Below are 25,305 nucleotides of genomic sequence, written 5' to 3' on the forward strand. Positions count from 1 at the left end.
ATTACATATTTATATGTTGAAGATGGGCTCAGTAGAGAGACAAAAACAGATGATGGCCTTTAGACAAGATAATTCCTAAGGGTGATGTCCTTGAACAGAATAGAGAGATGGGATGGGATTGAGCCCACAAGTAAAAAATTTACAGTCATCCACTAGAAGCAAAGAGAAAGGGCATTCACATTCAGGTATAAATATGTTGATAGCTGTGGCAACAGGACCATGAGATAGATATCTTTTGACTATCTCAAAGTTATCAGTGAAACAGAACGCAATTTCTTTTTTTTTTTTTAAGATTTTATTTGTTTTGAGAGAAAGAGTGCGAGAGAGCACAGAGGGAGAGTGAGAAGGAGAAGCAAACTCCCTGCTGAGTAGAGAGCCTGATGCAGGGCCTGACCCCAGGACCCTGAGATCGTGACCTGAGCTGAAGGCACTTAACTGACTGAGCCACCCTCGTGCCCCAAGAATGGTGAATTTTCTATTATATTTCTCTCCCTCACTGTACTCTTCTTTAACAGAAGAATCATGCTATTTCTTCTCATATCCTACAACCTGGCCTAATGCCTGGCATATATCAGATTCCTAAGGATTTAACTACCCCAGGGCACCTGTGTGGCACAGCTGGTTAAGCACCTGACTCTTGGTTTGGCTCAGTTTGTGATCTCAGGGTTGTGAGATCAAGCCCACACTGGGCTTGCTCAGCGCAGAGTCTGTTTATGAGACTCTCTCCACCCCTAACCCCTGCTCACTCGCTCGCTCTCTCAAATAAATAAATAGATCTTTTAAAAAAATTTAAATATGCAGATTTTCTACAATGAATACTATTTTTAAAAATGGTTACTGGGGGCACCTGGGTGGCTCAATTGATTGGGCATCTGACTCTTGGTTTCAGCTCAAGTCCTGAGCTTGGTTCATGGAGTCAAGCCCCATGTCAGGCTCTGAGCTCAGCACAAAATCTGCCTGTCCCTCTCCTTCTGCTCCTCCTCTGATCCACACAATCTCTCTCTCAAATAAAATCTTAAAAAAAAAAAAGTTACTGAATTGGAAAACTTCTATTTCCTTATCAGCTACCCCTCACAGTCTGATTTCACTCTCATTCCTCTCATTTGAGGGTCACCAACAACTTTTTTTTTGAGAGAGAGAGAAAGCATCAGGGGGGTAGATGGCAAATGGAGAGAATCTTTTTTTTTCTTTAAAGATTTTATTTCTTTATACATTTATTTATTTATTTGAGAGAGAGACAGGGAAAATGAGAGAGCACAAAGGGGGAGGAGAGGGAGAAGCAGGCTCCCCACAAAGCAGGGAGCCCAACTCGGGACTCGATCTCAGGACCCTGGAATCATAACCTGAATCCAAGGCAGATGCCTGACCTATTGAGCCACCCACCTGCCCTGGGAGAGAGAAAATCTGAAGCAGGCCCAATGCCAAGCACAGAGCCCAACCTCACACCCTGAGATCACGACCTAAGCCAAAATCAAGAGTCAGACACTTAACTGACTGAGCCACCCAGGCACCATGAGGGTCACTAACAACTTGTACTAAATTCAGACTCGGCCTGCCTCCTCCCTCTACCCCAGGCTCAGATTCTTTGTAGTGCTGAGATTTCTACTTTCCCTTCCTTCTTCCCCCTACCATCTGTTTTTAATATTTTGTCCTCCCGTGACTTCTATGACATTACACTTTTCTCTCAAACTCTTTTGACTGAAAAAAAAAAAAAAAGAAAACCACCTCTTGTGACTGTTCTTCCTCTGTTCCTTCCTGCTGCTAAACACAGTCCCTAGAAATATTTGCCTTCAGGGGCACCGGGGTGGCTCAGTGGGTTAAAGCCTCTGCCTTTGGTGCCTGTCATGATCCCAAGGTCCTGGGATTGAGCCCCACTTCGGGCTGTCTGCTCAGCAGGGAGCCTGCTTCCTCCTCTCTCTCTCTCTCTGCCTGCCTCTCAGCCTACTTGTGATCTCTATCTGTCAAATAAATAAATAAAATCTTTAAAAAAAAAAAATTTTGCCCTCAGCCTCTACCTTTCCTTCCCTCTATATACTCTCTCCTTAAAATCCCATTTACTCTATGTAGATGGTACCTGAATCTTTTTCTAGTTTTATGCTCTCCTCTAAGCATTATATCTGCATTTCTAACTATACTCTATATTTATACCTGGAAGTTCTGGAGCAGGTAAAAATCAACATCTTTCCCCTGTTCTCTATAAAACAACTGTTCCTGACCTGCCTATTTCTATAAATGGCACATTCATTCTAAGCCCAACAAGCTCAAACCAGTCATCTTTAACTCTCCCCCCAACCTCATACCTACTCTATTATTAAACCCTTGTGCTCTTAGCTCTCTATTGCCTCTTACTTTGACTCCTCAACTCCTTTCCTAGAGCTGCTCTCCTAGCTAACAGTGTATTCCACCTTTCCATCATTTCATTCCCCTGCTTAAAACACTTTCTTCATTGTGGTTTCTGTGGTTTGGTTTTTTTTTGTTTTGTTTTTTTTTTTGCTTAGAAATAAAATTCAAATTCCTGACCACAGCTCATTAGGCTCTATGCATCTGCTCCTTCCCACTTTCAAGTTCATCTCCTACCACTCTGTGGTTCACACTGTAAGCCAGCCACAGCAATCTTTGTATTCACTGGATCCACCAAATCTTTCCAAAAATCAGTGCTTGGCATTTTCTGTTCCCTCTTCTTGGAACACTTTCCTGGCTGGTTCTTACATATCCTTACATATCTTACATATCCAGAGGTAGGTCATTTCCTCACAGAGGCCCTCCTTCTCGAAATTATCTTAAATTCCCTCTTCCTATATCCCTATCACATAACCCTGTGTATTTCCTATATAGTATTTCATATACTGTGAAGTTATTTTTTATGTGTTTATTGTGTCTTCTTCTCCTCTATTCCTACTTCTACTTCCAAATATAAACACGATAGACAGGAAACCATGTCCAGCTTGTTCATCATTTCCTTTTCCTAACTAAAACAGTACTTAGAACATTGTGGGCATTCAATAAATATTAAGTGATTAAAAAATAAATTTATTCTGGGTCACCATTACCTCTCAATTCATAATAGTCTGTTTTTAAAATTTTCTTTTCTTTTTTTTTTTAAGTTCTACGCCCAAAGTGGGGCTTGACTCAACCCTGAGATCAAGAGTAGCATGCTCTACCAACTGAGCCAGCCAAGCACCCCAATGATTCATGATATTCTAACCCTTTACTAGTATCTATCCTCTTTTATTCTTTTCAAATGTAGTCTGATCATATACTTCCCTGCTGAAAAAATGAAATGGTTTCCTCTGCCTACCTACAATATTAAATACAAACTACACATTTTAGAATTCAAGACCCTCCTTAACATGAGCCTTTTCCAACCCTGCATCCCTGATCACTTGTTTCTCTTGTTGACTTGGCCCTCTAGCCAAATGGGACTGCATCTGAGAGAACAGGGCACTATAGTTTCTCACCTCCATATCTCTGTTCCTGTTGTTACCTAATCCTGCAACTTCCCCTCCCACTTTTACATGGTCAAACCCATTCCCTTCTTCCAGACAAATGGCAATGCAATTTTTTCCATGAAGGGCAGCTTTCTATATTCTCTCAACAAAATATCTCTTTCCTTCCTTTCAGCCCCCAAAGCACATTGTTTGAACTTCTCCCATTATTTTGGTTTAATTCAAAGCAATTTTCTTATTCCTGTTGCCCTCACCAGATTATGGCTACTTTGAAGCAAAAAATGTTAACTTTCTTAGATCCTCTGCAGAGTAATTAGTACTGAGCTATGAGTATTTACTAAACCCTAGTAAGACCATCACTTTTCTGCCTAACAAAATCTACCTAGGCCCAGCTAAACTGTCATTTCCTCTAAGAAAACTTCTCTTTGTCTCTCTCTTATTTATTCTTTCTTTTCAAATAGTTACTGGGTACCTACATGTCAGACGTTCTGCTAGATACAAAAATTTTAAAATATTCTTGCCAATGTCCATGGACCAAAGGACAAATAAAATGTAGTACACACATGCAATAGAATACTATTCAGCCTTAAAAAGGAAGAAATGTATGACATGCTACAATATGGATGAACCTTACAAACATTACTTTATATAAAAAAAGCCACACAGCAAAGGACAAATATTATGATTCTACTTATATGAGGTACCTAAAATAATCAAATTTGCAAAGACAGAGAGAAAAACAATGGTTACCAGGAGTTAGGAGAAGGGGTAGATGGGGAGAACTCTAATATAACACTATAATGCATTAAGGTATAGTATATATGTATCTCTCCTATTCCACCATTACACAACAAATTATGAATGCTTGAGGGTAAAACCACATCTTATTCATGCCCTTATTCCTGGTCCTACCATAATATCTAGCACAACAATAACCCTCTAAACTTTAAAGCTGCCCAACAACAGACTGGGCTGCCTCAAAGGGAAGATGCTAGCTCCCTCTGACTGAAAGATCACAGGAAAGCTCAATGATTCTGAAAAGTGCTTGCAGGGAATTCCAACATCTGCAGAAACCCAGTTGAATGAGGTAGCATTAATGATCCCTTCCAGCTGTAGGTCTCTAGCATAAGAATTCTCATGGTGGCTTTGACTGGGACCCCTTGCCAGCTTTTGTTCCTGAACAGCACTGCAACTTCAGGTAAGTGACGGAACTTTTGCAGGTTCTTTTCCTCAGCCCAAGATACAAAAATTGTTGCTTTTAGTTAGTTGCATTTAGGAATCTAACCATCATAAAAGAATGCCTTAGTGTGGGATTAAAACCATTTTTCAGATAAATGAGGACATTCATTCTGTTAATAAATATTTATTAGGCATCCATTGTTTAATGCCTATCCATTATCACACACTGCAGTCTGGAAATAAAACGATGATCAAAAAAATCCCCAATAGCAGAGAACTTAATTCTAGTAGGGTGAGAACTACAAAATGGAAAAGGAGACGAAAATACAGAAGTGGCCCAAACAGAAAATTAAACTGAGGCACTATACATCCTCGGAGAGCTACTTTGGATAGAGTAGTTCAGGAAGACCTGAAGAGGTGGCAATTATGCAGAGATCTGAATGACAAAAAGTAAACAAAGATGCAAAGATCAGAAAGACCTATTGCAGGGACGCCTGGGTGGCTCAGTGGGTTAAGCAGCTGCCTTCGGCTTGGGTCATGATCCCAGCGTCCTGGGATTGAGTCCCACATCGGGCTCCTTGCTCGGCTGGGAGCCTGCTTCTCCCTCCGCCTCTGTGGCTTCTCTGCCTGCCTGTGCTCGCTCTCTCTGATAAATAAATAAAATTAAAAAAAAAAAAAAAAAAGAAAGAAAGACCTATTGCAGAGGCCCTGAGGGAAGCATAAGCCTCACTTGCCTGAAGTATGAAAAGGCTAGAGAGGTTGAATGTAGGGGGGAGGGGGAGGAATGAAGTTTAAGAAGTAGACCAAGTCCAGGTCAAATAGAGTTCTGTAAGCTAGAATAAAATCCAAATTCTTTACCTTAAGTGCAGTAGGGAAACTCTTAAAAGAACTTTAAGCAAGGGAGTAATCCAGACTCATTTCTTAAAATGATCACTCTAGTAGTTTCTGTGCAGAAAATGGTCAACAGGGGTGGGAAAGTTAGAAATTGTAAGATGCTGAGAGGCCTGTCAGGAAATGACTGCAAAAAATCAAGCAAGATGATGGTGGGCTTACTGTTGAGTGACAGAGAAGTATGATGAGATTACGAATATAGATTTGGAGGTAAAGTTGTCAGGACTTGTTCAATGATGGATCTGGATGTGAAGATGAGGAAAGTAAGAGGGGGAAAAGCTGTAACTTGAGTACTGTAGAAACGGTGGTTCTATTTCGGGGTGGGGTAGAAAGAGAGAAAAAAAAGTAGAAGAGAAACAGTTTGGGTAGGAAGAGTTGGGTTAGAAAATAAGAACTCTCCTTTGACCATGTTCAAATTAATATGTACCCTAGTTATGTAAGCAGCAAAGTCAAGTAGGCAAGTGGAGATCTGGAGGTCAGAGCTGGAGATGGGGTTTATGAATCATCACCATTTAATGGCATATTAAAGCCATGGAACAGGACAAGCTCACCTTGGGAGAACCAATACAGAGAAGGGAAGGAGGCCCAACTCCAAGTCTGGAACACTTAACACTTAGATATTGAGCAAAGGAATGGCTGGCCTAGAGTTAGGAAGAAAATCAGGAGTGGGATGTCACAACAGTCAAGACAATAACCTGTTTCTAGGAAGAAATGCCTATGACTAAAGCTGCCAAGAGGTCAGGTGAGGTAAGAAGAGAGAAGTGGTCATTGGTTTAATACTCCTTATGAGAGTGGTAAAGACAGAAGCCGGACTAGAGCAGGGGGAAAAAAACTAAGTGAAGTGAATCATTACAGAATTTTGTTTATTCCTCAGCATAATTAAAAGTTCCAAGGTATTAACTTCCTATAATGCCTTTATAAGAAACTCCAAATTTCTAGCATAAAATACATGATTTTTCCTAAAGATAGTAGGCAGAAAGGCACAAAGAATCAGATACATCTGAATCTGACTCCATCCTCTGCCATTTACTAGCTATATGTCTTTAGGAAAGTTTCTTAACCAGGTTAATCTTCAGTTGCCCATCTATAAAATGGAAATATTAGTAATACCTAATTCATAAGGTTGTTGTGAGGAATAAGATATTGCATGTAAAACGCGTAGCACAATATCGCTGCTATTTTCATTATATTTTTCTTTAGGTAGTACCTTTTTAAAAAAAGCACAGAACTTTATTGTAATTAGACTATTTTAATTGTTAAAATTAAATGTAAAAATATCTGATGCAGTTTTCCTAATCTTTTAAAATATATGTCCCATCTTTGTAAATATAAAAGGTGATACATCCATCACTTAGGAGATTCTAATATGCCCACATGGATGGCATGATAGAGGCTAAGAATTGTTTTATCTTCTACATATCCTTGTAAGCCTAAACTATGTTAAGCTTTACTCTCTGAAGTCTGCATTAAGGAAAATAATAGGGCTATTAGAGAGGTAGATTCCCAACATATCTTAATAACCTCAGGCTGTCCCCATGACTTCTACTTCACATACAAAGTCAACAGTATTAATTCTTACTTCGTAACTTACTTTGAGGGATTTTAGCTTTTTAGTTTTATTCCTACATAAAAATTAAAATTGTTGCCATCTTTTTATAAGACATTTAAATATTTAACATATGGAGAAAGGACAGTCAAACAACTAAAACTTATGTTTCTAAATTAAGTAAAAATATTTTAAAATGTGTAAATAATCATTTAAATAAATACAAAAATCTCTGTATACCCAGAAATAAATAACACTAATAGAGCACTAGTCACAATGCTGAAAAATACTCACCGCAAAGTCAAAGTATAATCCCCCTGCATTTTTGTTGAGGCATCTCTGACCAAGAATGTACCATCTGGCATATCCCGTAATTTATCATTAACCTCCTCCCTGAAAAACAGATTATAGGAAAAACTGAAAAAAATGTAATCATCAATTGTTCTCTTCACATATTATTACTAAAGCTAGTTGGGAGAGGAGTATGTCTAAGGTCATAGAATAATGGGGACCTTCAGAGGTCATTTAATTCCTCCCCCTAGATAGGATCTTTCTGTTTTGATTTTCAGTATTATGCAATCTAAGGAAGGTCTATTTGCTTTTTAAACTCTTCCAGATTTCAACTGTCTGTAGGGGATAGTATTTCCATTAAGCCTTTAGGGCTTCCTTAGGCAGGTCTGAACTTGCAGGGTTTCAGGAAAAACCAGCAGCTGTTTAGAAAGAAGGTTGTGTTTAAGCAACAGTGGCAGCTGTGTCTGAAGGGGGGGTAATTCACTAAGTTCACAACCTTTCAATATAATCTTCTCCAATATGAATTTATAGTGATGATAAATTCCTCCTGCAGAGTTGGTTTAGGACTTTAAGAAAAAACACTAGAACACTCAGGATATGGCAGGGCACAGAATACTCTTGAGTTACAGACCCACAAGTTCTTAGAATATAAATTTAAACAGCTGCACAATTATAAACAAATATTTTCTGATCTATTTTAATACAAAATATATTAGGTCTCCTTCAAAAAATTAAACATAGAATTACCATATGACTTAGAAATTCCACTTCAGGGTATATACCCCAAAAAACTAAACGCAGGGACTGGAGGGGCACCTGGGTGGCTCAGTCAGCTAAGCAGCCAACTCTTGATTTCAGCTCAGGTCACGATCTCAGGGTTGTGAGACTAAGCCTCATATGGGCTCCACGTTGGGCAGGGGGCCTACTTATGATTCTCTCTCTCCTTCTGCCCCTCCCCCCCTTTAAAAAATAATAAAGAAATAAAAAATTTTTAAAAGGGACTTGAAAAAACATTTATACACCAATGTTCATGGCAGCATTATTTACAATAGCCAAAAGCTGTAAACAATCCAGATGTTCAAAGCCAAATGTCCAGATGAATGAAAAAATAAAAATTTGGTATATACACATAATGGAACATTATTCAACCTTAAAAAGGAAGGAAATTCTGATACATGCTATAACAACGATGCACCTTGAAGACATTGTGCTAAGTGAAATATGTCAGTCACAAAAGGATAAATACTATACAATTACACTTATGTGAGGTACCTAGAGTAGTCAAATTCATAGAAACAGAAGTAGGATGGTGGTTTCCCAGGGTTGGGAAGAATAGGCAGAAAAGGCAGTGTTTAATAAGTACAAAGTTTCGCTTCGGGGGAAGATGAAATAGTACCAGAGACAGATGATGGTGATGGTTGAACAATAGTGTGAATGTACTTAGTGCCACTGAACTGCACATTTAAAGATGGTTAAAATGGTAACAAAGAAAAAAAAAATGAGTGCCACTTTGGTAGTTGAAGAGAACAGACAAAAGAAAGAGAAATATAAGCATACTGAAGAATACACCATCAACCTTGAACCCAATCTGACAGAAATGGATAGGTCTTTTTTTTTTTTTTAAACTCAAGAAAAACAAGAAATCTGAATATTCAACTTCAATATATATGTACTTTTTCCCTTCTCTAAGTTCAACATTTCCAAAAAATCACATTTTACCTAAGAAGCATTTTACTGCTCTAAACTCCCATTTCTTAAAATGAGGGATGTGAAGAGTGCATCAAAACCACTTGGGGAGGTTGTTAAATGTAGATTCCTGGGCCACACCCCAACTGATTCTTATGTATGCAAAGATTGTGGAACTGTTGCCTTAGACAGAAAGGTAAAGAAAATTAAGTACCTATAACTATCTTTTATAGAAAAACACATGTAGCTATCCTAAATCTTTTCAGTTTCATTATTCAGAGATCCATCCTTAATATAGTATTAAAAGTAATAATCACACCTGTAATTTAAAGATCTTGACAATTTCTTGTGGAAGGACAGCATTTAGAAACTTTTGAAGTGTTCTCACAATTTTTAAAATTGTAATCTTTAAATGACAACTAGTAGGACATGAAAATGTTTTATTTTTAACTTCTCAAAACTGATTTGTTTCTAAACTTCAGTGAATTATAGTAGTATTCTAGTTACCTTGAAATATCCCCCCAGTACCATTCTGCATCCTGAAGAGAAACAGAACTGTCCTTCATTCCATTTGTAACAGCTGAAGTCATTGGCTTAGGTGGCTTTGGTGGAAGAGCTAGAAGAAAAATGAATATTATTCGGTAGCTATAAATTACTATTTGTTTCTAATTTCCTCAGTCAGGAACAGCTCATTAACCAATGTACATTAAGATTTAAATAATTATAAATTATGTGTTATTTTATGTTAAACATTAGCCAAAGAAGGAATCCTTCTAGAACTCTACCAGTAAATGCCTAAAAGGTGAAGTTTTCAAGCTACTTGGGTTTTTTCCCTTATTAAAATACTAACTTTTAATTCGTCTCTCAAAACACTTCATCTCTCAAAAGACAATGACCCTTTAACAAATAATTCAGTCCAAAAGCCATTAAGTTAGAGTGGTCACAAGGGCCAAGAGTTGGTTGTCAGAGCCCAAAGCAGGTGAAGGAGGATTATGTCCACATAGGAAGGCAGCAACACAGCACAGGATCTCAGAGCTGGAGGAGGGTGAGGACGAGAGCCTCACCAGTGTAGCCTGGCATGAGATGCTAAATCTGAATGAAGGAAGAAGTGCAGTGGCATAGGGCCCGGATGGCCCAGAATAGTGGAGACCAAGCCAATGAGGACACAATCCTCAGAAGAGGGCATACCAATATAATGGGACAAAGTCAGATAAGGGTGGAGTTTCTACTTGGGGGAGGGGAGGCTGGGAGGTGTCGAGGGAATGCAGCAATGACTACAAGAGATGGGGTACATACGGAGTAATAGATCAAATAAATACAACTATTAAAAATAATAGGAAGCAGGTTTCTCATAGTCTAAAAAGGAAGTTACAAATATGGAAAGGTAAAAAAAAAACAGAAGGATCCCTCTAGTTTGAACTGGAATTATAGCTATTGATATGAACTCATGAAATTTAATAGAAAGAGAGATGCAGATGTCTATACATATAGGTAATAAAACTATTCCCTCTGTCCCCTGAGAAGTCCTACGATCAGCAGCATCCCACGTATGCATAACTAGCACCCAGATCTTAGTTTTTAATGCTATTCTCTACTAAAAAGAACCAGGGCTCTTTGAAGAAAAGCAGATTCCAAGGCTGAGGTAGAGCTGGGCTACAGCTGGGCTAGAGCAAGAACCAAATGAACCTCGAACATCATGTTATACCAAAAAGTAAAGAGCAAGTGCTCGAAAATGAGGGGCCTTGACAAAAGAATAAAGAAGCCACCTTGAAGGGGTTTCCACTATCAAATATGGAACAACTCAAGCATTGATACAAATGATAGTAAGGTAATATAAGCCATCAAAACAAAATAAGAATCCATGTGCTCATTCAGATGTAAATGAATAAAATGAAAAACCAAAAGATTAACAGAAAGGATTTATATAATCTCAAAGGGCTTTCCCACAAAATGCTTATTAGTCACAAAAGTAAAAAGACAAATAATAATAGTGGAGAAGCCTGGCAAACACTACCTTAATCAAGTAATCAATCAAGTTAATACCACCAGTAATGATAAAATCTTGGGCCCCCAATAGGATGCACTGGGAAGGACATTAATATCACTTCTGGGATATTCCTGCCAAATACATATAAACTGAATTTAATCATGAGGAAACATCAGACAAATCACAATTCAGAGACATTCTACAAAAACAAAAACAAAAACACAAACAAAAAAACTGGCCTGTAATCTTCAAAATTGTCAAGGTCATGAAAATCAAGAAGATTGAGGAATCATTCCAGATTGAAAAAGACTAGAGAAGCATGACAAATGCAATGTGTAATTCTGGACTGGATTCTTTTTGTTATAAAGGATATTACTGGAACAAGAATGAAACTTGAATGGGAGCTGAGAATAAGATTGGTACTGTAATGTATCAACATTAATTTTCTGGTTTTGTGTCACCATTATATAAGAAAATGTTCTTATTGGTGGGAAATACACAAAAATGTGATCATTGCAGGGTATCATGTCAGCAACTTACTCTCAACAGTTCAAGAAAATAAGTTATTAGTACTGTACTTGCAACTTTTCTGTAAGTTTGAGATGGTTTCTACATTTTTTTTTAATTAACAAAAAAGACAATATGGGGGGAAAGGGGAACAATGTGAATATGTTCTTCAAAACAGAAACTCTTTACTGTCAAATGTTTTTAACAAGGATGTAAAAAAATTCAATGTTGAAAAAAATAGTCTTTTTAACAAATGGTGCTAGGACAACTGGTTACCCACATTCAAAAGAATATAGTCAGACCCCTGCATCACACTGCAAGAATTAACTCAAAATGGATCAAAAACCTATATGTAAAAGCTAAAACTATAAACCTTTTTTTAAAAAAGATTTATTTATTTGGCAGAGAGAGAGAGAGAGAGCACAAGCAGGGGAGCAGCAGGCAGAGGAAGAAGCAGGCTCCTTCCCAAGCCAGGAGCCCAATGCAGGACTTGATTCCACAACCCTGGAATCACGACCTGAGCCAAAGGCAGACATTTAACTGACTGAGCCACCCAGGCAGCCCAAAACTGTAAAACTTTTTAAAGAGAGCAGACTTGAATCTTCATAACTTTGGACTAGATAGGAACCAAAAGCACAAAGTAAAGGAAAAAAAAAAAACAGATAAATTGGACTTGATCAAAATTAAAAATTTTTGTGCTTCAAATGACATCATCAAGAAAGTGAAAAGACAACACAGAGAATGGCAGAAAATCTTTGTAAATCATATCTAATAAAGTTGTATCCAGAGTAAAGAAGTCTTGCAACTTAATAAAAAGACAAATAACTGAATTAAAAATGAGCACAGGATGTGAATAGACATTTCTCCAAAGAAGATATACAAATGGCCAACAAGTACATGAAAAGAGAGTATCAGCCCTCAAGGAAATTAAAATTAAAATCACAATAGGATACCACTCCAGGGGCGCCTGGGTGGCTTAGTTGGCTGAGCATCCAACTCTTGATTTCAGCTCAGGTTGTGATCTCAGCGTCATGGGATCCATCTCCTGTGGCACTCCAGGCTCAGTGTGAGGTCTGCTTGGGATTCTCTCTCCCTCCCCTCTGCTTCTCCCCTTGCTTGCTAGAGCTCTCTCCCTCTCTCCTTCTCTGTCAAATAAATAATAAATAAAATCTTAAAAATATACATATATATACCACTTCACATCCTTTAGGATGACTATACAGTTGACCCTTTGATAACAGGGGTTTGAACTGCATACATGGGTCCTTCTATACACAGGGGTTTTTTGGTTTTTTTCCAATAAATATGTTAGAAAATTTCTTGGAGATTTGCAACAGTTTGAAAAACCTTGCAGACAAAGCACTTGCAGACAAAGACAAAGATATTTTGATAGAAATATCAGAAAGCTTAAGAAAAAGTTAAGTATATCATGAATGCATAAAATGTATGTATATACTAGTCTATTTTTTCATTTACTACCATAAAATATACACAAATCATAAAAAGTTAAAATTTATCAAACTTTTATGCAAACACATACAGACTGTACATGGCCCCATTTGCAGCTGAGGGAGTTATAAACAAAGGTAAAGATACAGTATTAAATCATAACTGCATAAAATTGACTGTAGTACATACTGTACTACTCTAATAATTTTGTAGCCATCTCCTGTTGTTATTGCAGTGAGCTCAAGCGTTATGAGCATCAGCTTAAAATGCCCTGTGTCACTAATCATCTCTGCATGAACAGTTCATCTCTCCGTGAATTATATTTTGCCGTAAAAAGTAATCTCCCATCGTTCTTCCACCTAGAATAACACCAGAGGACCCATACAAAGTGCCACTAGTGATGCTGAAAGCTCCCAAGAAGCCAAGAAAAGTCATGACATTACAAGAAAAAGTTGAACTGCTTGACTGAGGTCTGCAGTTGCCCACCAGTCTAAGGACCATTGTTTTAAAAAAAAAAAAAAAAAAAAAAGGAAATTTGAGAAGCCATCCCTGCAGCTATGCCAGTGGATGCAAAAACCTTGCACTTTTTAGGAGATACCTTTTTATCCTGTATTGAAAATGCAGCCTTTATGTGGGTGCAGGATTGCTGTAAGGTACCTATAGACTCTAATATTATTCAGGAAAAAGCTAACTCATTATAGGACAACTTAAAGAAAAAGGAAGGTGAAAGATCTAAAACTGGAGAATTTAACCAGCAAAGGGTAGTTTGGTAATTTTAGAAAGAGGCTTTAAAAATGTCAAGATAATAGCAGAAGCAGCTTCTGCCAACCAAGAGGCAGCGGACAAGTTCCCAGAGGCCATTAAGAAAATCATGAAGTAGAAAGGATGTCTGCCTGAACAGGTTTTTAATGCAGACAAAAGTGCCCTTTTCTGGAAAAAAATGCCACAAAGGACATTCATTAGTAAGAAAGAGAAGCAAGCACCAGGATTTAAGACAGGAAGGGATTTAAAAAGAAAAAAAAAAAAAAAGACAGGAAGGGATAGGCTAACGCTACCATTTTGCACAAATGCAGTTGGGTTTATGATCAGAACTGCCCTTATCTATAAAGTTGCTAACCCCTGAGACTTGAAGAGAAAAAAATAAACACCAGCTGCCCGTCTTTTGGTTATACAACAAGGCCTAGACAACGAGAACCATTTTTCTGGATTAGTTCCATTGATGCTTTTTGTCCCTGAAGCCAGGAAGTACCTTGACAGTAAAGGACTGCCTTTTAAAGTTCTTTTGATATCAGACAATGTCCCTTGCCACCCAGAACCCCACAAATTCAATACCAAAAGTGTTAAAATGACCTATTTGCCCCCAAACACATCTCTAAATCAGCCTTTAGATCAGGGAGTCATAATGACCTTTAGGGCTCATCATGTACAGTACTCATTGGAAAGGATTATCAGTACTTGGGAAGAGAACCTTGATAGAACAGCATGGAAGTCTAAAAGGATCACATCACTGAAGATGCCATCACTGTTACACAAAAAGCAGTGAAAGCCATCAAGCCCGAAACAATAAATTCCTGCTAGAGAAAATAGTGTCCAGATGTTATACATGATTTCACAGGATTTACAACAGAGTTAATCAAAAAAATCATGAAAAAGACAGTGGATATGGAAGAAAAAAAAGAAGAAAAAGGTGGCGAGTAAAGGGTTTTAAGAATTTGGAGAAATTCAAGAGCTAAGTGACACATCATAGGAATTAACAGAAGACGACATGATGGAGATGAGTGCTACTGAACCGGTGTCAGATGACAAGAAGGTGAAGAAGCAGTTCCAGAAAACAAGCTGACATTAGACAATCTGGCAGAAGTGTTCCAAATATTCAAAACTGCTTTTGACTTCATTTAGGATTTTCTTTTCTCTATCTTGCCTTCATTTGTATGATACAAGCACTGAAATGGTAGAAGGACTGGTACTGTATAGAACATTTTTTTAGAAAAATGGAAAAGCAAAAATGTCAGATAGAAATTATTACATATTTCCATAATGTTACATCAAGTGTGCCTGCCTCTCCTGCCTCCCCTCCTCCTCCTCTTCTGCCTATACCACCCTAAGACAGCAAGACCAACTCTTCCTCCTCCTCTTCAACCAACTCAACATGAAGACAACATGGATGAAGATCTTACGATGATCAAATTCCACTTAACAGCAAATAATCATCGTACTGAACTATATGTACATACTGTAGATAATAAATTTATCTGTTATACATGTATTTTGATAGGAAAATCTAAGAACTATATAGCAAGAACTGCATGAAACGTTTTTGTCATCATTGCCAAACATACTGATGCTTCATTATCAATGCATGAATTGTTGTATCTGCAAATACATATGAATTTTTTCACATTATCTTCTCATTTTTAAAAAATATTTTTTTAAAGATTTTATTTATTTATTTGCCAGAGAGAGAGAGAGCGCGCGCACAGGCAGGCAGAGTGGCAGCAGAGGCAGAGGGAGAAGCAGGCTCCCCACCGAGCAAGAAGCCTGATGTGGGACTCGATCCCAGGACACTGGGATCATGACCTGAGCCGAAGGTAGCCGCTTAACCAACTGAGCCACCCAGGCATCCCATTATCTTCTAACTTTTGATGTCTGCTGTTAGTAATATATATAAGATCTCACAGTGTTTTGTATCATATCACATTCATGCAGGTATTGAAAGATGATTTTGTAAACAGACAACATAAACTTACACAATCAATAAATACAGCACTGTAAGTTATTTTCTCTTAGGATTTTCTTAACTAACATTTTCTTTTCTCTATCTTGCCTTATGGTAAGAATACAGTATATAAATACAACATGCAAAAATGTATTAAACAACTGTTTCTGTTATCAGTAAGGCTTCTGGTCAATAATAAGATATTAGTAGGTAAATTTTGGGGAAGTCAAAATTTATACAGAGATTTTGGACTACACAGGGATTGGTGTTTCTAACTCTCACATTATTCAAAGATAAACTGTAATCCAAAAAAAAGTGTTGATGAGAATGTGGAGAAACTGGAACTCTCCAACACTGCTGTTGGAAATATAAAATGATGCAACTGTACAGTTTAGCAGTTCCTCAAAAGGTTAAACCTAGTCATCACCTTACCCAGCAATTTCAATCCTAGTTATATACTCAAGAGAACTGGAACATATGCCCATAAAAAAAACTTGTGTATGAATGTTTATAATAGCATTGTTTGTAATAGCCAGAAAGTGGAAACAACCCCATATCTATCAACAGATGAATGAGTAAACAAAATGTGGTATATACAGAGGAATATTATTTAGCGGTAAAAAGGAATGAAATATTTTATAAAATATGGGCCCAGCACACTTCCACTGCGCAACTCTGCTGAAATATTTTATAAAATATATGAACCATGAAATTGTTTAGGTTAAGTGAAAAGCAAGGCACAAAAGTCCACATTAGATTATTCCACTATCCAGAACAGGCAAATTTACAGAGACAAAAAATAAATTAATGGTTGCCTAGGGCTTGTGGTGGGATTAAGGAGGAAAAGGGAAGGATAGCTAATGTGTGCAGAGTAGGGTAATGAAAATGTTACAAAATTGTTTGTGGTGATGGTTGCAAAACTCTGTGAATATACTTAAACCTACTGAATTATACACTTTAAGTGGGCGAATTATTACGCTATGTGAATTTTATCTGTTATTTTTTAAAAAGCTGTTATCTAAAAAAAAAAAAATCAGGCTACCAAAATTACTAGATGGGGTAAGACCTTGCTATAATCCATACTTTTTTCCTAAATGCTACTTATACCTATCTTGTTTGGAAAGGACTTGATGTGGCTTATAAAAGAGCTAGAGTTGGACCTATAATTTTGCAAAATTTAAAATTCTTCTACTTATCCATTTATAAGGATTAACAGTTTAAACTTACACTGTATAAAGCATTTTGCTATAGCTATAAAAGGTACAAGGACAAGGTGTTTCCAGCACTCAAAAGAACAAACCTACATGAACAACATAGAGAAACACCTAACCATAACACTCAGCAGAATGAAGTAAATATTATAGTAAAGGTAAAAGCAAAGTCTAATGGAAACCCAGCAAAAGGAGCAATTGATCTCCTCCTGCGGAAACTTCAATGCAAATGCTAAACTGCTCAAACCTAATCCTTAGTGAGCTGAGTGCCATGACCAGCAGGGCCCAACAATATGTTTTCCAACTTTTTAGAAAAACTTTCAAAAATTCCCTTTGGTTTTTTTTTTTTAAGATTTTATTTAATTATTTGAGAGAACAAGAAAGCACAGGCAGGGGGAGCAGCAGAAAGAGAGGGAGAAGCAGGTTCTCTGCTGAGCAGGGAGCCCAATGTGGGCTTGATCCCAGGACTCTGAGATCATGACCTGAACTGAAGGCAGGCACTTAACCAACCAGGTGCCCACTATGGTATTTTTTAATTAAAGAGAGTATTCAGGGGCTATAGCACTGTAAAAAGATTATTTCTTTAGTTGTAATCTATAAATAATTTATAAACAGTAAAGTATCACATCAAAGTTAAATGTACTGAAATTAAGAATTATGGTATACTGGGGAATATAAAGGAACATTTCTATTCTTAGGAAATATATATTACGGTATTTAGGGGTTAAGGACCAGGATGATTGTCACTTAAATAGTTGAGAAAAGAACAGTATGACTTTATACATATAGAACATGAATTATAAAACAAATTGAATAAAATGTTAACAAGTGAACCTGATTATGTTCTTTGTGTTCTTATTTTTGAAACTTTTCTGTAAGTTTGAAATTATTTCTACATAAAATATTTAATTTTAAAAAGTTAAGAATCAGAGTGAGGTACTTATTAAAACCAGGGAGGAATGGCAGATCTCAGCCCTTATAGTCTATGCTAGGGTTTGACTTTATAAAGGATGGCTTTAAATTTAAAAAATGGAAGAAAAAGGGCTAAAACAACATTTGAATATATGTCTCCAGTCTGTGATAGAGGGAGAAGGGGCACACCCAATTATATAAGCAGTCAGAGAGACTTCAAGCCTTTTGATTCCGAGTACCACAAAACCAGGAGCCAGCTATATATCCCTCATTTTAGGGTGAAGCTTTAACCAACATTCTGTCTGAAACTCTGACCAAAGTCTTTCTTAATTCTGTAACCCAAACATATAAGCACAGTGGCTGGTACACGGTACACACAATAAATGTGTTCATTCAACAGTGGCTGACCTACTTATTCTAGGCCTTTGTCTCCTCCATCCATAAAATAGGGTTAAAGTAGTCTCCTCCATCCATAAAATAGGGCTAAATCCTCATAAGATGATTAAATGAGTCAGTATATGTAAACTTACAACAGTGTGTGACACACAGCAATCAATGAATATTAGCTGTTAGACACAGGTGCTAGGCCAGATGCCAAAGATAATGACAAGATAGACAAATGGGTATTTTTTTTATTAAAAATTTTATTTATTGGGCACCTGGGTGGCTCAGGTCATGATCCTGAAGTCCCAGGATTGAGTCCATCAGGCTCCCAGCTCCAAAGGGAGTCTGCTTCTCCCTCTGACCTCCCCTTTCATGCTCTGTCTCTCTCTCAAATAAATAATTTTTTAAAGATTTTACTTTTATTTATTTGTTAGAGAAATCACAAGTAGACAGAGAGGCAGACAGAGAGAGAGAGAGGGAAGCAGGCTCCCTGCTCAGCAGGACCCAGGACCCATATGGGGCTTGATCCCAGGACCCTGAGATCATGACCTGAGCCGAAGGCAAAGACTTAACCCACTGAGCCACCCACGTGCCCCAATAAAATCTTTTTTTTTTTTTTTTAAGATTTTATTTATGTGAGAGAGGGAGAATGAAAGTGCACCAAAGTGGGGAGAGTCAGAGGGGGAAGCAGACATTCTGCTGAACTGGGAGCCCTACGCAGAACTCGAGTCCAGGACTCCAGGATCATGACCTGAGCTGAAGACAGTTGCTTCACCAACTGAGCCACCCAGGCACCCCTGGTGGGCAATTTAAATAAGTAAAACATATAATTACTGTGCTATGGTTAAACACAGTAAAAGTATTTTTAAAGTGTATCTTTTTTTTTTTTTAAGATTTTATTTATTTGACAGAGAGAGATCACAAGTAGGCAGAGAGGCAGGCAGAGAGAGAGAGGAGGAAGCAGGCTCCCTGCTGAGAAGAGAGCCTGATGCAGGACTTGATCCCAGCACCCTGAGATCATGACCCGAGCCGAAGGCAGTGGCTTAACCCACTGAGCCACCCAGGCGCCCCTAAAGTGTATCTTAAAGGGTAAATATTATAGTATATGATTTGATCTCAACTTTTTAAAAAAAGAGTGATGGGGGACCCTGGGTGGTGCAATCAGCTGGGCATCCACTCTTGGTTTCAGCTCATACCGTGATCTCAGGATTCTGAGATTGAGCCCAACATCAGGCTCTGCAAGAGTCTGCTTGACATTCACTCTCTCCCTCTGCCTCTCCTGCCCACTCTCTCAAATAAATATTTAAAAAGAAAAAAGGAAACAGACACAGAAAAAAAATGGGTTGCCATGGAGCACAAAATAAGGGCACTGCATCTAGAGAGAATCAAGGAGAAAAGATGGTGTCCTACACTAAAGGAACAGCATGTCTATCTAAAAAAAAAAAAAAAAAAAAAATGCCAAGAGAGAATTTAAAGAAATGCCTGAAACATGGAGAGTACAAGGTCGAGAGAGTGGAAGTTCATTTTAGTCACCTGTCATCTCCTGTGTTCTTACCCCAGTGTGGCCGCCTCCCCTACTAAACCATCTCTTCATTGCTCATCATTCCATTATGTCTTCTGGGCTTTCCTCCTTGATCATTCTCCCTACATTGTAATTAAAGTATTTTATTATTTCAGTATCTTCCCAGAAAGTGTTTTTTCCCCCACTTCCTAGCCTGCTCTGAAGTCTGGCTTTTCCTGAAGAACACTACTAATCTCACAGCTCTTGCTCTTAGAAGGTTGCTCATTTTCCCACACTTCATATACTCTGGGCCTCTGTTCTTCCTTAGCTCTCAATTTTCCTAGAAGGCCCTTTCTTCCTTTATCCACACCTTAAAACTGGTATTTCCTTGACCCACTTTTTACTCTATACTTGCATCTACTCCCATAGCTTCAAATAATATCTATACTCTGATCCCAAAACAGTATTTCTAATAAGAAAGTCTTTTCTAAATAGCTGAGTGTCCAACAGAAGACACCTAATATGTGTCAAGTGCTGTACCAGGCACAGTGAATTAGACCAGTGCTTCTCACATTTACTTATAATAAATCACAAATAACCCAGGGATCTTATAAAAATATAGAATATGCTTGGCTAGGTATGGATTGAGGCCTGGAATTCTGCATTTCGAACAAGCTCCCAGGTGATACCAATGCTGTTGGTCCAAACTTTGAGTAGCAAGAAGTATATACATGTCTCTCTTTGAAAATCTTCTATGCGATAGGAAAAAAAAAATTGGGCAAGTAGATTACAAGTGCCAAAATACAGTTGATTTAAAACATGTGGTTCTTTACTACCTCTAAAATCTCTCCAAATTGGCAATAAAAAATATTTTTAACGGTTTAAACAAAAAATAGCAAAGAAATGAAGAGAGGAAACAACGGCAGATGATAGCAACAAAACTTTAATACAGAAAAAGCAAATAGATGAATTTGACTTGGTAGACTGCAAAAACTGAAACCTAAGCCTGAAACGATAAAGTCTAATAAAAAAACAAAAAATCTAATTCACACCACTGTGTTCTGGGCAGCCGGAAACTGATGGCACAACACATCTCTGAAAGGAAGACTGAGTACTGAGACCATAACCTGAAGAACTAGCTGACAAGTCTACAGAAAGAGGAGTTAGATCCCTAGTTCTCTACCCCAACCCCCAAGCAACCAGTCAACTACCCCTCCTCCACACCACACAAAGGCTGCCTGTCAACTTACTGATCCAGAGAAGCAATTAGAGATGCTCTGGACTCAGGGAACACCAACCACAGCTAGGACTAGGGTAAGTCCCTAAATGAAAATAGCAGAATTAAGGAAAAGATAGATGTCCCAACTTCCTTCCCCACCTCAGTTCTTTGAACACTGCACCACCAAGTTTTCATTCCCAGGAAGGAGTCAGGTAGATTTTTCTCTGGGTAAACTGACAAGAACACAAAAAAAGCCCTAAAGATATAGATATTTGGGGGTTACCAAAGAAAAAGATATTCACATCTCACCAACTTTCAGTGAAGGGCTCCAATTAACATAGCTTGATCACTGACATGGAGGTTCCAATCAGCTTTTTAGTATATCATTCCTTTTTTTTTTTTTTCAATCTTTTTATTCTTTTTTTCATCAACATATAATTTATTATTTGCTTCAGGGATAAAGGTTTGTGAATCATCAGTCTCACACAATTCACAGCACTCACTATAGCACATACCCTCCCCAATGTCCATAACCCAGCCACCCTATACCTCCCCCATACCCTGCCACTGACCAGCAGCCCTCAGTTTGTTTCCTGAGATTAAGAGTCTCTTATGGCTTGTTTCCCTAGTATATCATTCTTAAATAAGAACAAACCCTTTAAAAAAGGAAATTTTGGCACATCCTACAACATGGAGGAATCCTGAAGACATGTCACAAAATGACAGATAAACCAGTCACGAAAGGACAAAGACTATGTGATTTCTCTTAGACGAGGTAGCTAGAGTAGTCAAATTCATGGAGACAGAAAGTAGAATGGTGGCTGCCAGAGGCTGGGGGAAGGTGAATGGGAAGTTAATACATACAGAATTCCAGTGAGGTAAGATGAAAAGGTCTGGAGATGAATGATACTTATGGTTACACAAAAATGTGAATGTACTTAATGCCAAAGAACTGTACACCTAAAAATTATTAAAATGGGGCTCCTGGGTGGTTCAGTCATTAACCATCTGCCTTCAGCTCAGGTCATAATCCTGGGGTCTTGGAATGGAGCCCTGCATCGGGCTCCCTGCTCAGCAGGGAGCCTGCTTCTCCCTCTCTCTCTGCCTACTTGTGATCTGTCAAATAAATAAATAAATAAAATCTTTAAAATAAATAAAAATAAAAAGACGAGGGGAGCCTGGAAGGCTCAGTTGTATAGGTGCCTGACTTCAGCTCAGGTCATGATTTCAGGGTCCTGGGATTGAGCCCCACATCAGGGTCCTCACTTAGCAAGAAGTCTGCTCATCCTTCTGCCTTCCCCCCACCGCCAACTTGTGCTCACTCTTTCTCAAATAAAATCTTTTTAAAAAAGAGAAAGGTAATAAACATTCAAAATTTATTACTTCATTAATATTTTACTATGTTTTATCTACCTATCTACAACTGCTGTATTTATATAGTAGAAATACTTTGTGCTACCGCACATCTCTTTCAAACTCTTCATTCAGTGTAACACACTAGTAGCTTAAAAATCAGTCACAGTGGGAGTATGTACACTTCAGAAACCAGCAAATGCTACAAATCAGAGTTTGATTTATTGTTGTATTTATTATCTCCCAGGAGTCAGCAAACGATGGCCCTCTGCCTATTTTTGTACAGTGCAAAGAACGGTTTTTATATTTTTTAATGTTTAGAAACACACACATACACCCACTCACAGAATATGCAACAGAGACCATAATTGAGCTACAAAGCCTGAAATAGTCACTATCTGGCTCTCTACCCACCTCCCCACACAAAAAAATGTGCACATGTCCCTAATCTAAACTTAATGGAGAAAATGTCAATTCAGTTTAATAATCGTAATTCTATGGCTAGTTTTAGTGCAGTAAGAAATTAGATGGTGTTCAAAACCAAATATATCTTCCTCACCATCCACATTGTTTTAAGATTTCATTTTTTGATGGCTAAGTAGTATTCCATTGTATATATATATATACACCACATCTTTATGCATTCATCTGTCAATGGACATCTAGGTTCTTTCCATAGTTTGACTGTTGTGGACACTGCTGTTATAAACATGGGGGTGCAGGTGCCCCTTCGGATCACGTTTGTATCCTTTGGGTAAATACCTAGTAGTGCAATTGCTGAGTCATAAGGTAGCTCTATTTTTAACTTTTTGAGGAACTTCCATACTGTTTTCCAGAGTGACTGTACCAGTTTGCATTCCCACCAACAGTGTAAGAGGGTTCCCCTTTCTTTGCATCCTTGCCAACATTTGTTGTTTCCTGACTTAGTTTTAAGCAATTCTGACTGGTGTGAGCTGATATCTTACTGTGGTTTTGGTCTAGAGGGTATTATACTAAGCAAAATAAGTCAATCAGAGAAAGACAATTATCATATGATTTCATTCATATGTGGAATGTAAGAAACAAAACAGAGGATCATAGGGGAAAAGAGGGAAAAATAAAATGAAATGAAAACATGGAGGGAAACAAACCAAAAGAGATTCTTAAACAGAATTTGGAACAGGTTTGCTGAAGGAACTCAGGTGGGGGTATGGGGTAACTGAGTAATGATTACTGGGTGTTATACACAACTGATGAATCACTGAACTCTACCTCTGAAACTAATAATATACTATATGTTAATTAATTGACTCTAAGTTTTAAAAAATCTCATCCTCACCAAATCTAGTCCTCTGGTCTATTCTATCCTAATAAAAGGTATCACTACACATTTGTCAAACTCTTAAAACTATACACTAAAAAGAACAAATTTTGCTATATGTAATTTTTTAAAACTTTAAATCACACATGAAACATTTTTTTTTAAAAGATTTTATTTATTTGACAGAGAAAGAGAGAGAAAGCACAAGCATGCGGAGCAGCAGGCAGAGGGAGAGGGAGAAGCAGATTGCCCACCAAGCAGGGAGCCAGATGCAGGGCTTGATCCCAGGACCCCAAACCATGACCTGAGCCAAAGGCAGATGCTTAACTGACTAAGTCACCCAGGCACCCTACATGTGAAACTTTTTAAATGAAGATGCCTCAATCCAACTCCCTAGGACTTCGGAGTCAGTAGATCCAGAATGAAACCGGAGCCTTTTTTTTTAAAAACAAAACCTGTTCCTCTTTCAAGTTATTTTAATTCCAGTTAATTAATATAGTGTTATATTAATATGGAATTTAGTGATTCAACAATTCTATACATCACCCACTGTTTATCACAAGTGCACTCCTTAATCTCCATCACCTGTTTAACCTTCCCCAACTCCAGTCACATCCCTCCTGGTAACCATCAGTTTCTTCTCTATAATTAAGAACCTATTTCTTGGGAGGACTAGGTGGCTCAGTCAGTTAAGCGTTTGCCTTTGGCTCAGGTCATGATCCCAGGGTCCTCAAATACCTGAGTCAGGCTCGCTGCTCACTGCTTTTCCATCTGCCCTTCTCCTCCCAGCAACACCTGCCCCCCCTCCATGCTCATTCCCTCCCTCTCTCTCTCTCAAATAAATAAAATTTTTTAAAAAATCTATTTCTTGATTTGTCTTTTTTTTCCCCTTTGCTGGTTTGTTTTGTTTCTTAAATTCCACATTTGAATGAGATCATATGGTATTTGTCTTTATCAGACTTCTTTCACTTTTAGCATTATACTCCCAAGCTCCATTCATGTCATTGCAAATGGTAAGATTTCACTTTTTATGGCTATAGATATATCACATCTTCTCTATCCAGTCATCAGTTGATGGACACTGGGCTGATTCCATAATTTGGCTATTATAGATAATGCTGCTATAAACACTGGAGTACAGGTTTACCTTTGAATTAGTGTTTTTGTATTCTTTGGGTAAATACCTTTAAGTGTGATCGCTGAATCGTAGGGTAGTTCTATTTTTGGCTTTTGGGAGAAACTCCATACTGTTTCCCAGTGTGGCTGCAGCAGTTTGCATTCCCACCAACAGCGCACAGGGTTCCTTTTTCTTCACATTCTCACCAACACTTGTTTCTTGTGTTGTTGATTTTAGCCATTCTAACTAAAGATGTGAGGTGGTATCTCATTTTAGTTGTGATTTGCATTTCCCTGATGATCAGGGATGATGAACATCTTTTCATCTGTTGGCCATCTGGATGTCTTCCTTGGAGAAATGTCTGTTCATGTCTTCTGCCCATTTTTTAATTGGATTATTCATTTTTGGGGGTGTTGACTTTTATAAGTTCTTTATATTTTGGATACTAACCCTTTATTGGACATGTCATTTAAAAATATCTTCTCCCAGATATTTGCAAACGACATATCAGATAAAGGACTAGTGTCCAGAATCTATAAAGAACTTAGCAAACTCAACACCCAAAGAACAAATAATCCAATCAAGAAATGGGCAGAGGACATGAACAGAC

At 37.9% G+C, this 25,305-nt stretch overlaps 1 protein-coding gene across 2 annotated transcripts in view; it reads right to left on the bottom strand.

Moving 5' to 3' along the window:
* Positions 1–25,305, bottom strand: part of PIK3R3 (phosphoinositide-3-kinase regulatory subunit 3) — a 122,320-nt gene that overhangs the window by 37,676 nt on the left and 59,339 nt on the right. Inside the window, exons 2-3 of one of the 2 annotated variants that reach the window (XM_059374604.1) lie at positions 9,547–9,655; positions 7,357–7,455 (exon numbers count right to left, since the gene is read on the bottom strand). In XM_059374604.1, the coding sequence (XP_059230587.1) occupies positions 7,357–7,455; positions 9,547–9,655 (208 nt within the window). The remainder of the gene's footprint in view (positions 1–7,356; positions 7,456–9,546; positions 9,656–25,305) is intronic. The other variant, XM_059374605.1, reaches the window with a different exon arrangement.

The sequence above is a fragment of the Mustela nigripes genome, chromosome 14 (assembly GCF_022355385.1).
Source record: "Mustela nigripes isolate SB6536 chromosome 14, MUSNIG.SB6536, whole genome shotgun sequence".
Lineage (NCBI taxonomy): Eukaryota > Metazoa > Chordata > Mammalia > Carnivora > Mustelidae > Mustela > Mustela nigripes.